Source organism: Neophocaena asiaeorientalis, unplaced genomic scaffold (assembly GCF_003031525.2).
Source record: "Neophocaena asiaeorientalis asiaeorientalis breed wild unplaced genomic scaffold, Neophocaena_asiaeorientalis_V1.1 scaffold415, whole genome shotgun sequence".
NCBI lineage: Eukaryota > Metazoa > Chordata > Mammalia > Artiodactyla > Phocoenidae > Neophocaena > Neophocaena asiaeorientalis.
In genome coordinates this window covers 493,730-506,871 of record NW_020174051.1, presented here as the reverse complement: position 1 = coordinate 506,871, position 13,142 = coordinate 493,730, and the positions used below count along the sequence as shown (strand labels likewise).

Below are 13,142 nucleotides of genomic sequence, written 5' to 3'. Positions count from 1 at the left end.
TGCATCGGCAGGCGGACTCTCAACCACTGCGCCACCAGGGAAGCCCGGATTGACTCCAATTTTGAAGGAAGTTCTACTGTAGGTCATACTATCAAACAGAAGTGCCTGCTTCAGAGAGTCGATTGATGCAGCGAGCTTCACTGTGGCCTTATTTTAGGGAACTGCCATGGCCATCCCAGCCTTCAGCAGCCACCATCCTCATCGGTCAGCAGCCACCAACACCGAGGCAAGATCCTCTACCAGGCCAAAGCTGACTGTTCACTGAAGGCTCAGAAGATGGTTAGCATTTTTTAGCAATAAAATATTTTTAAATTAAGGTATGTGCATTTTTTAGACATAACACTGTTGCATACTTCATAGACTACAGTGTAGTGTAAACGTAACTTTTGTACGAACTGGAAAACCAAACAATTTTTGTGACTCACTTTATTGCAATATGTGTTTTATTGTGGTGGTCTGAAACCGAACCTGCAGTATCTCCGAGGTCTGCCTGTATTACCAATGAAGCCTGCCCTCACCCTTTTATTAAATACTTCAATGTGCCCTGTGCCCCCATACTCCTTTACTCTGCTCTATATTTTTCCACAGAGTCTTCTAATATCCCACATGATTTATTTACTTATGTTTTTAGCTCATTGTCTGCCTCCCTCTACTAGATCATACTTTCACTAGGCCAGGAATTTCGTCATTGTTGTCATCTCAAACTTTAGAACAATGCCTGGCACATGGTAGATGCTCAATGTCTATTTGTTGAATTAATAAGTGCAATGAAGTCTTTAGATGCCGTGACATAAGAGGGTATAAAGAGGACAACAGCAAGGGACTGGGGGGCTCTTCACAGGCTGAAGAACAGTGAAGAAACATTGGAAGGGTCAGGCAGAGAAGGAAGGTATGACATTTAACAGGTGACTGCTGTGGACCTGTTACTTTCATTTTCACATGCATTATCACATTTAACTTTCGTAACAGCCATAGTAATATGGGTGGTATTATTTCCACTTTATAGATAAGAAAATTGAGGCTCAGAGGGTATGATAATAAGTTTTTGGTCCCTTAGCTAGAATGTGCACCAAGCACTAGAGCCAGGATTTGTGACTCCGAAATCTACGCTGTTTCCGGTCTCAGGTCCACCGTGTAGTAGTTGCAGGAATGTGGGCAAGTTATGTAACTCCTTTGCACGTCAGTTTATTCATCCATGAAAAGGAATTAAATGTCTATTGGGATTGTGGTGAAAAATAAATGAGAAAAATTCATGGAAAGTGCTTATCATGTATTAAGTTTTCAAAGAATGTTACTTATTATTATTAATATACCTTGGTAGAAATATATCCATAAACATAGTTATTTATTGAAGGTCCCTGGGCAGTCTCTGCTCTGCTGGTGGTCTACCCCTCTAGAACTACCATTTTACAACTTCTAGCTTGAACCAGTTTATTTTCCTTGCTCTTCCAACTGTTCCTTTGTGTTATTGACTAGGGTTTAGAGATCTGACCCACATCGCCTTTGTTCCTGGATGCTTCTCCTTTCAAACACCAGTCTTCATTCTGTGAGCCTTCCCTGGTATCCTGTTCCTGATTCCACTTTGCTCCCTTCCTTGACAGTTTGGCTTCAAGAGCGTTCTCCAATACAGTTTACCCAGCAGTCAGGACATAAACTCCTTAGCCTGACTCTTGCAGTTGTGATCTCTATCATTATGCTGTAATTTTTGATTTCTTACTCTTTTAGAATCATACCAAAACAGAATTGGATGCTTGGAAGATTGTCCGAGTTAGTGAAGATTTCCGAGTGATCGCCTTGGGCTTGCCAGTACCTAGGTACTCTGGGAATCCATTAGATCCCCCGCTCCGGTCTCGATTTCAAGCCAGAGATATTTATTATCTACCCTTCCAGGTAAGTAGGAACAAGGATAATTTATTTTATTTTTAAATTTTTATTTATTTTTAATTGAAGTATAATTGATTTACAATATTAGTTTCAGGTGTTCAACATAGTGATTCGATATTTTCATAGATTATACTTCATTTAAAGTTATTCTAAAATATTGGCTACATTCCCTGTGCTTGTAGCTTATTTTATACATAGTAGCTTATATCTCTTAATCCCCTCTTCTATCTTGCCCCTCTTCCCTTAAGGATAATTTATTTTTTAAATAGTTTTCCTGTTTATAATAAATTCAATTACTATAAAAATGTTACTGTGTTTGTAGATGTCCCCCTCAGTAGTTGATGGAAAGAAAAATGGATACAAAGGTAAAGAAAATCTCTGGAAACTGGAAAGAAAAGTTATTGTGGTATTATTTGTCTGAAAGATTTTTTTAAAAGACCAGCTCTTCTTTTAGAAATGACATGTATCAAGAAATGATTTTTTGCTATTAATTACATAGTGTCTGATTAATTAAAAGGTTGAATTATGTCTGTCAAACATTTGCATTTAATCTGTTACATTCCTTATTAATCAATTTGATTTGTTTTATGTTATTTTAGGACCAACTTAAACTGTTGTATTCAGTTGGAGCCAATGTTTCTGCTGAGAAGTAAGTATTTCAGATATATATATGGACACTTAACATTGAATTTGTTTTGCCCATTCATTGATCAACTGATTCATTCATTCATTCAACAACCGTTTGAAGAATTTTTCAGTAGCTATGGAACCAGCTAATGATAAAGTTGATAAGACATGGTCTTTGATGCAAGAAACTCAAGACCTAGTAGAGTTTACAGATATGTGTATAAATACCTCACTTTAACAGTGTGGTAAGGGCCATAATTTCAGAGTATTGGGGGATGTTGTGGTTGAGACTTTATAAGGGCCATTTGAGATGGGTCCTAAAGAATGAGTAGGCTTTTGACTGATAGAGAATGGAATTAAGGAATTCTAAGAAAAAGTTTTTAAAGCATGGCATGAGAATATATGCCTTATTCTTGGGTCTGTGAAAAGCTCCCAGAGGCTGGAGTTTGGACTTAGGTTGAGAAAGGTGGGAGGTGACGCTGGCAGAGTAATTTTGGGCCAGGTTATGAAAAACCTCACATATTGGGACAGATTTAAGAAATATATCTGTGAACCTAATCAGCTTGAGTTTGAAATGGAATATTATAATATGGAACTATTCCCTAAGAATTAAATAGTGGATGTCAACTTTTTCAATTAATTAAATTGGCCCAGCTATTTTATATGTAACAGATTTTATGTATTATAACTATTAGAATAAAATTTAGTATCACTTCTTGTTTTCCCCTAGAATTTCTCAACTCTTATCCTTTGCCACCACTCTCTGTTCCCAAGAATCTTCTACTCTTGGACTTCCAGATTTTCCTTTAGATAGTTTACCAGCTGCAGTTCAAATCCTGGTATGTATAAAATAAATTAATGACTGGTATACCCAAATGTGGCAAAGAAAGCTTAAAAGTTAACCCTTGGAGATTAATCATTTCTATTTGCCTTGTTATACTCCTCTATAAATATTGCAAGGCCTGAGATTAATTTGCTGTGCAGCCCAGGAAGCTGTGCAGAGACCAGTGATGTGTTCTGAGTCCTTAAAGAGCTTACAGTCTTGGACGGGGGAAGGTAGACATGCAGCTCAGGTGAAAGTTCCACAGAGGGAAGGAGGACTTCTACCTGATCATGCAGAGGTCTGCGGCAGTGTAAGTCGTGCCTCAGACTCGCCCCAACCTGAGGCAGGGGAGCTGGGACTTTCGCACTCGGCACTGTCAGTCTCACTGGTTAGGAATCGTCCCAGGGGGCATACATTCCCAGGCACTAGCTGCTCTCCCATTCTGGGAGCCAGGCTGGCTCCAGGAGCTCAAGGGCAGTTTTCCTGGAAAGACCTGCAGCAGCTGGCTGTTGGAAGGGAAAGCTGGGAGGCACATGAAGGAGGAAAATGGGTGAGGGGATTTGGTGGAAAACAGACGTTGTCCACCACAGTTTCACGGAGGTCATGACAGTAGCGTCTGGAGTGTTCCCTAGGCAGAGGGAACAGCATGGGCCAAAGGTGTTAAATCACAAAAGGGCCTGGTGTGTTTTTCGGAGAATGCTAATAAATTGTATCACTGGGGCAAGCATGTGTGCCAAAGAGAAAGGTTAGGACCTTATTGTGAAGTGTTTTGCATGGTGAGTGAAGTTGTCTGTATTTTCTGGTGTGGACAAGTGGCCCATTAGACATTATTAAGTAGATGGGATGTGTGGCAATCAGATATATGTTGGAGGAAGACATCTCTGCTGGCAGCGAGGTGAGGTGGGGGGAGCGTGGATGCACAGGGAACAGGTAGGAGACTCTGCTAAGGAAAGCATAATCCAAGGTAGTAGTGACACCACTTAGACGAGAGACTTATTTTTAATCTCTTGTTGCTTTTTATTTTACATTTCCTGAGGGTCAGGGTGTTAGGTTTCCCAGGTATTGTTTACACTGTTCTATACATCTGGTACAGCATTTTTCCTCCTATTTATCACATCTTCTACTTTTCATTCTTTTTGTTTTTTCCTTGGAACTTTTTACTTTGACAATTCTCAGATCTAAGAAGAAGTTCAAAAATAGCAAAACGTAAATCCATAATCCCTTTAACTAGAATCACCAACTTTTAACATGTTGCCACTTTTGTTTGCACTTTCTCATTTTTTTCTAAACAATTCTGAAAGTAAATTGTAGTCAGTATTCTTAAGTACTTCAGTATGCAACTTCTAAGAATTAGAACATTCTTCTACATAACCAGAACACCGTTATCACACCCCTCAGCGTGTTAACAATAATTCTGTGATGCCATCTAATAGACAGTCCATATTGAAATTTCCCTAGTTGTCCTTGTTAGTAGACTTTTTAAAGTAGGGTAAACCGACTTGGGAAAGCAATCTGGGGGGAAGGATTTGAGGATAATGAACACTTTCTAACTCTGTAGTTATAACAGTGAAGCTAGGAGTATGTGGATGAGATTAACTCAGATTAGGAGTAGAGGAAAAAGAGAAGGTACTTTGGAATGAGTAGGATAGGGAAGTGTGTTCAGACATGTAGTTTCAGACATGCTGAATGGGAGTCTATGGGGCATCCGTATAGTCACATCTAATGGGCAATTGAGAGTTTAGGTCTAGAGCTCAAGAAAAAGGTCAGGACTGGAGACAGAGACATGGGAGCCATCAACACATACACGGCAGCTGAAAGATGAGAGTGGGTGAGTTTACCAAGGGAAAGGGTGTGGAACAAGAAGAGGAAACAATGAATATTTGCCTTTGTAGACTTCTGGAAAACAGGAGAAACTTACTGGGTATTGTTTATAATGCAATTTCAATGTCATATGTACATTTTGGTTAAATTTTCTGTGATTATTTTAGGTGTTCTTCATTCCTATGTACTTTTCCTCCTAAATAGGATTCCTTTCCTATGATGTCCATCGAACATGCAATCCGGTGGCTTTACCCGTACACTGTTTTACTAGGACATGAAGGGAAGATGGCTGTGGAAGTTGTTTTAAAAGTAAGTGTCTGATGGGGATATATGTATGTGTATAGCTGATTCACTTTGTTATAAAGCAGAAACTAACACACCATTGTAGAGCAATTATACTCCAATAACAATGTTAAAAAAAAAAAAGTATGTGTCTGCTTCACTTTCTTTCCTTACCTTTCCCATTTTCTCTTCTTGTCCCTTCTTTTCCCTTCTTCTCATCTCTCTCTTACCCTTCTTTCCTACTTTTCTTTCTCCATCTTTCTTTCTTTCCCTTGTCTTCTCTTCTTTTCCACCCATGGAGGCATTGTCATGTCAGTAATGGGGTGTAAACATTCCTTCTGCATTTATTAGTAGGCATTCTACACTAAGGAAGAGCTTTTTCTTCTCCTCCATGTATTAATTTATTCATTTATATCAATATGCACTTATGGATCCCTATTTTATTCAGTGGGTTATAATTGATTACTATCGTCATTTATTTTGATGCTAAAATTATCCCAGGTTTTGGCCAGTGGGAGCCACTTCAAGCGGACCCTTGGCGAGAGAGAGTCATTGACTCACCCCAGATAATTCCTTTTTATGAAAGACTGTTTTTGTTTTTCTTCACGGTTTGGGTCAAGGTGTATAGATTTCTAAGGAGGAGGTAGAATGTGAACACTAAACGGTTGTGGTCTTGTGTATAGGCCCTTCATTTTCTGGAGGCCAGAATTTGACATATGGAATGGTGTTAGTTTCTCCCTTATCCCAAAGAATACACAGGGTCTTTGGGAGTACAGAAGTACTCTCTATGCAGCTGATAATAGTGAGAAGGGCTCAGGAGAGTGGAACAATAGATTCTAGTTACTTCTGTGGGATTTTATTTCATGTATCAGCCAACCCAAGAAACAGTATTTTCATTGATTGGTGATGTCAATCATAATAATAACAAAATAAAACTAACAGAAAGCCGTTCCTCATAAATGCTAAAAAGTATAGTTAGGGGCAGAAGCTAAAAGAAAAGCATAAAGAAGCAAGGGGAAAGTAATGGTCAATAAAGAGGCAAAGGAAAGTAGAAGAGGCAGCAAAGAATAGACGCAGGGCTAGGGACGGTGAAATAGCAGCCACTGATGAAAGGGATTTGCTGTGTGTGTGAGAAGGGGTGAGGGAGAGGGAGGGGAAAAAGGAGAAGGTGGAATGGTGTTAAGGAGATAATGAAGAACCATTTGGAAATGGGGAAATTAATTCCTATGCTCAAGGAGTTAGGAAACTACCAGTCTGACTGTATAGTTCACTCTAAGATTCATTCCAGGCTCTGAAAAACAGAACTAGAACTCATCTTTGATTTAATTAACATCTGAGCTACTTTGGCATTGGTCATTGAAATAGAGTACTTAGTGTTTAAGAAAAGAGGCTGTGATTACAGATGAGCTCCCTAGATGCCCATCAGCACAAAGTCCACTGCCTTGGGAACAAGGGTACATAGGGTAGAAGAAAATGCCAGAGTTCTGATAAAATGAAGCAATGTAAAGTTTTGTGACACAACCAGGAGAAGGCATTCAGTGTCTAGATAAGTCCGTTATGAACAAAGGTCTTCATTTTTACTAAGAAAACACTTTGATGCGTTTCTGGTCTCTAATTTCAAAATTAGTCATACAAATTCTATAAAGTTATAGAATACCTTTAAAGAGTTGAGTTTTCCAAAGAAAGTAGTCAGTGCTGCTTCATTTTGTTTGGCCTTTATTTTGACCTTTATAATTAAGGGGAACATAGAGCACTGATTGAGGATCCATATTACAAACAGGAATTATTTCAAATCTGATTGTAGAGATTTTTTAAAAAAAAGGAAAAAGGGGAATTTTGTTACTTATGTAAGAGAAGAAAAGTGATTGTCTTTTCTTGCCTTAATTTTGTGAAGAATTATATATCTGTTTTACTCCTCAATTTTCTTTTTGATTAAGAGTCTATAAATTTCCTATGCCAACACATGGTAACTCACCTTGCAACTTGAGTTCTTTTCCTATTTTAGTGTATTCTAGCCTACTATTTTTATTCTACTGAAATATTTTAGTTTGAATTATTTATAAGGACATAACCAGTACAGCAAGTGTGGTTCAAGGCATTAGTGTTCATTTCTGGAATATAAATGCTCTGACATTAACCCTATATCAAGTTAAACTGACATTACTATGGCTGGAGTGAAAACATACCCTTTAAGCTCATATATATATTTTCTTAGAATTTAATGGGTCTAGGTTCTAAATTCCAGTGAATTTAATTACTTTGCTAAGGCTTCCTTTCCAAATTGAACCTCCTTGAAATACAGTGTACCCTTTTTTTTTTTTGGCATGAAATTATGGTGTCAATGATTGTTATTTGTCTACAGCATGGAAGCAATTCCTACCACATTGTGTGACACCATGGGAATTTGCATATATAAACTGTGCAAAGTATAAAACTTATGTTTTTTATGGTAGCACAAATAAACAATTTTTCTTAGGCTTGGGAAGAGGATTGAGTCTTGAGTACTTAAGACACAGCAATGAAAACATTTATCTGGGCTGTTATGTTTACAGTGTTGAAGTTGAAAATAATTTTCTTCCCCAAAATATATTTTCTAGAGTTGAGTCATTCTGTTGAATAAGCAGTAATCTGTTCTTTCATTGAGTTTCAAGTCTTTCACTATAGTGATAATGTTCTAAAAGTATTGTAGGACTTGGGGAGAATAATTTCTGCCTGTTTAACACTAAAAATGAGTTCAGCTCTTCATAGTGAACATGCTGCTATTAGTAGGGCATAGGATTTAATTAATTTTCAATTAGTATCCTCATTTTTCATATACTTATTTGTGTTCTCTGTGTGCATTTTTTATATAACGAGCTGGGATTAGGGGGTGTAACCTAGTGTTAGAACATTGATCATTGGTCTACATGGAGAAAGAATCAATGGTCTGGGCCTTTTAAATCCCGTTTGACAAATATTGAGAACCTACACTGTAGAAGGCACTGTGCCAGATACTGTGGAAGATTGATTGTTATACTTTATTGTAATCAGTTAAACTAACCACACAAGCAATCAGCAGACTGGTGCCCAGGCAGCTATTAACTTGAATTGATTTAAGAAATCAGCTGATATAGGCCTTATTTTAATTTCCTTTAGCATGTTTTCAAGAGTCTCATCATCCTTTTCTAGGAAACTGGAACCTTCGATTATCAAGCATTGTAGGCTGCAAACTTCTACCAGATCAGAAACTCAGCGATTCCATTTCTTGGCATTTAGTAAATTTTAGGGACTATTTTCATATCACCTTAGTAATTAGCTTAAGTAGAATGAGTGGTATCTGTAAAAATAGGGGAAAAAATTCTCATTAATTTTTTTACCTTTATTTTTATAACATAGAGTGGGTTTCAGTTCTCATTAAGATGGAACCTTCCAAATATCCAACATTAATACTAAAATAAAAAGTAAATTACATGTCTTTTTGGTAATTTTACAGCGCTTTGAACTCCAAGATTCAAGAAGCTCTCTGCTTCCTGAAGAGGTTGTGAGAGTGGAGAAGATGACTGAAAACCATGTCTTCCAAGCTTCTGTGACCATCCGGATTGCAGAAAAAGAGGTGACCATTAAGGTAATGAATGAATCAAGGTTTGTACTTGCTAAGATGTGCCTTGTTCTGTCCATTTTTATGACCTAAATTGGGTTTATGATTCCCATATAAGTCTTCTTTGGTTCCATAGCATCACATCTATATACGTGTATCTGTATATCTATATATCCAGAGTCATGTATGTTTGTAAACTGGAAAAGTTCAGGGGAAACATAGGGATAGCTTTTCATCAAAAACCAAAGTCAGCCTCTGGGAAAATCAAATAAAGTGTTTATTAATGAAAGCATTTTGTGTTCTGAGTCCTTGGTAAGAAATAGTCATTGTTTTCAAACTTTTTTTTTTTTTTTTTTTTCGGTACGCGGGCCTCTCGCTGTTGTGGCCTCTCCCGTTGTGGAGCACAGGCTCTGGATGCGCAGGCTCAGCGGCCATGGCTCACGGGCCCAGCCGCTCCGCGGCATGTGGGATCTTCCCGGACCGGGGCACGAAACTGTGTCCCCCGCATAGGCAGGCAGACTCTCAACCACTGTGCCACCAGGGAAGGCCCTGTTTTCAAACATATTTTAACAACTAGGGAATGCTCCTTTCAAATAAAATCTTTGTCAGCTACATGAAACAGTTAAAAGATGAGCTGTTGTAGTTAACAGTTTTTAGAGGAGGGGAACGATATTTGCTCATAGAGCTCCAACTGCTTGCTCTGCCTCCCTTTTTCTAACCCTTCCCTCGAGGGTCCTAAGAACCCTAAGAGGTGATAGGAAGCTAACACTAGGAAACACAGCCTGAAAAATGCTGACAATTAGATTGTAAGTGAATGTAGGAAAGAATAAATGCTTGCCTTCTTATGTTATGACAGAGCAAGCATTCATGATAGGCTTTTTTGTTTGTTTGAACATGATATTAGTAATACTTATTCAGGTCACTGTATTTACTCAATCATCAAACGAAACATTGATTATGTCTACCATGAGCCAGGCTCTGTATTAAAATCCACTCAGTGCCTGCAGTCTACTAGTTACTGTATTTTTCTCTTCACATATATTATGCCATTTAAATCCCCCAATAACCCCGGAGATAACTTTTATTATCTCCATTTTATAGATTAGAAAACAGATGTGAAGAGGGTAATCAATTCACCCATGGTCACCAGCTACCAAATGGCACAGCTGGGCCTTCTAGACAGCACACTCCACACGACACTCTTCTGTCTCCTTCAGATGAGTGACCTCACAGCTGATGGTCTAGGATAGAGGCAGATGAGTAAGAAGTGCATTGGAATGGCTATGGAGATGTAGAGATGGAAGGAACACCAGGAGTCAGGAGAAGGAGTAGAGAAAGTTTCAGAGAGGAGATGGGGCTTGAGCTAAGTCTTATGACACAGGAGTTTTCCAGTGGCCCAGGAGTGGAAAGGTGATAGGACATTTCAGGCGGTTTGAACAGAATGTCCAGGGACATGAGATGTGAGCGAGCTTTCATTATTTGCTTCCCTTTGGTAATGGCTTTCTAACATCATTGCCTCCCGGCCCTTCAAGTTAGCCTTCTATGTTACCACCATTTGTTTTCTTAAAATCAGATCTGATCTTGTCACTTCCAAACTTGTAATTCTTTAGGGTTTGTCTTGCCTACAGTATGATCAAGTCCGGAGTCCCCAGCAGGGCATGGAAATCCAGGAGACTTTAATAAGGAAGAGATAGGAAATAAAAGGAAGTAGGTGTGAAGGATGGGAGATTTTAAGAACAGATGCTTCTGAGTGGCAAACTAAAATAAGAGTGGAAAAAAGATTTGTGGACAGTTTAAAAATCAGGAGATCTTTGGTGATTTTGGAGGATCCCAGTAGACTGATTTTAAATTCTGTACTTATAACTGAAATTTGGGCAAAAACCTTCATTCTCAAGCAGTGACATTGTTATTATAAGTTATAAATAGTACGAAAATTACTTGATTCATATGAAAATGTCTGACAACATAGGACTTTAATTTTAGAGGGATGATTGATTTGGAAGTTTGATGAAAACGATTATCAGATGTGTGAATGAGAAAATAATTGTTGCTCTATTGAAATATCAAAAACAGTATAGAATTGAATTGAGCAGGAAATTAGTAGGGGCTTTTAAATGGCAGTTGTATGCTTTCATTTAACTATTATTTTGAGAAAAACATGTGCATATTATATTTACCTCTCTTTATAGGTGCCAGCTGGAACCAGGCCATTAAGTCAACCTTGCACATCAGACCGTTTTATACAAACTTTAAGCCATAAACAACTACTGGCTGAAATGATGCAGTCTCACATGGTTAAGGACATATGTTTAATTGGAGGAAAAGTAAGAATAGCAGCCTCACTGCTAAGTTCTGTTTCCTGACTTTTGGTGGTTTTGACTTATCCCTTGAATGATTATGTTTCCATTTGTAGGGCTGTGGAAAAACAGTCATCGCTAAGAACTTTGCAGATACCTTAGGATACAATATAGAACCTATCATGCTCTATCAGGTAAGAAGTTCGTTTTTAGCACTTGGACTATAAACATACTTTTGGACCGTCAGCAGAATTTGTGGATATTCTTCCTTTAGTTGTACCTGTTAATTTTGAAGTAGATAAATAACTGAAACAGCTATCAAATTGGAGTGCAGCTATAATTATTTGGAATTTTTGAAAGTGTGTTCTAGGATATCTGATGTGCCCAACATACCAGGGTCTGTTTTTCAAGAGAGATCCATTTTACAAGCCTGTGCACACACACACAGTACATGTAATAGTAATTTGGAAATCTAAACAAAATAGGTTTCAGCAGCAGTGAGAGATAATTAGGTATTCACCAAATAGATTATTATTTTTTTATTGTGGTAAAATGTACATAACATGAAATTTACCATTTTAACCATTTTTTAAATTTTATTTATTTTTTCTTTTGCTGAATATTTATTCTTAATTGAAGTATAGTTGTTTTACAATATTGTGTTAACTTCTCTACAGCAAAGTGATTCAGTTATATGTATATATACATTCTTTTTAAAATTCTTATCCATTATGGTTTATCTCAGGATATTGAATATAGTTCCCTGTGCTATACAGTAGGACCTTGTTGTTTATCCATTCTATCACTTTAATCATTTTTTTTTAGTGTACAACTCACTGGCATTAAGTCCATTCACAATGTTGTGAAACCATCACCACTAGCTATTTCTAGAAAGCTTTATATTCCCAAATAGAAACTCTATAACCATTAAATAATAAATTCTCTGCCTCCCTCTAGACTCTGGTAACCTCTATGTGACTTTCTGTCCCTAGGAATTTGTCTATTCTAGGTACCTCATGTAATGGAATCATGTACTTTTTTTTTTTTAAACATCTTTATTGGAGTATAATTGCTTTACAGTGGTGTGTTAGTTTCTGCTTTATAACAAAGTGAATCAGCTATACATATACATATATCCCCATATCTCCTCCCTCTTGCGTCTCCCTCCCACCCTCCCTATCCCACCCCTCTAGGTGGTCACAAGGAATCATACACTTTTTGTCCTTTTGTCTCTAGATTATGTTACTTAACATTATGTTTTCAAGGTTCATCCATGTTATAGCATATCTCACACGTTCATTCCTTTTTATGACTGAATAATATTTTTGTTTATCCATTCATATGTTGATGAACACTTGAGTTGTTTCTACCTTTTGGCTATTGTGAGTAATGCTGCTATGAACACTGGAGTACAAGTATCTGTTTGAGTCCCTGCTTTCATTTCTTTCAGGTTTATATGTTGGAGTGGTATTGCTGAATCATATTGTAATTCTACCTTTAACTCTTTGAGGAGCTGCTAAACTGTTTTCCATAGCAGCCACACCATTTTACATTCCCACTAGCAGTGCATGAGGGTTCCAGTTCCTCCACATCCTTGTCAACACTTGTGATTTCCTGTTTTCTTGTTTTGTTTTGTTTCTGTGTTCATTTTGCTTTGCTTTTTATAATAGCCATCCTAATGGGTGTGAAGTAGTAACTCGTGGTTTTGATTTGCATTTCCCTAGTGACCAATGATATTGAGCATCTTTTCATGGGCTTATTACCATTTATATATCTTATTTGGAGAAATACCTTTTCAAGTTCCTTGCCTATGTTTTAATTGCATTGTCTT

General features: G+C 37.6%; 1 protein-coding gene across 1 annotated transcript in view; it reads left to right on the top strand.

Moving 5' to 3' along the window:
* VWA8 (von Willebrand factor A domain containing 8) overlaps positions 1-13,142 on the top strand; it is a 307,276-nt gene that overhangs the window by 27,895 nt on the left and 266,239 nt on the right. Inside the window, exons 4-10 of the mRNA XM_024754208.1 lie at positions 1,726-1,890; positions 2,484-2,533; positions 3,242-3,350; positions 5,360-5,464; positions 8,910-9,041; positions 11,204-11,338; positions 11,428-11,505. Of these exons, the coding sequence (XP_024609976.1) occupies positions 1,726-1,890; positions 2,484-2,533; positions 3,242-3,350; positions 5,360-5,464; positions 8,910-9,041; positions 11,204-11,338; positions 11,428-11,505 (774 nt within the window). The remainder of the gene's footprint in view (positions 1-1,725; positions 1,891-2,483; positions 2,534-3,241; positions 3,351-5,359; positions 5,465-8,909; positions 9,042-11,203; positions 11,339-11,427; positions 11,506-13,142) is intronic.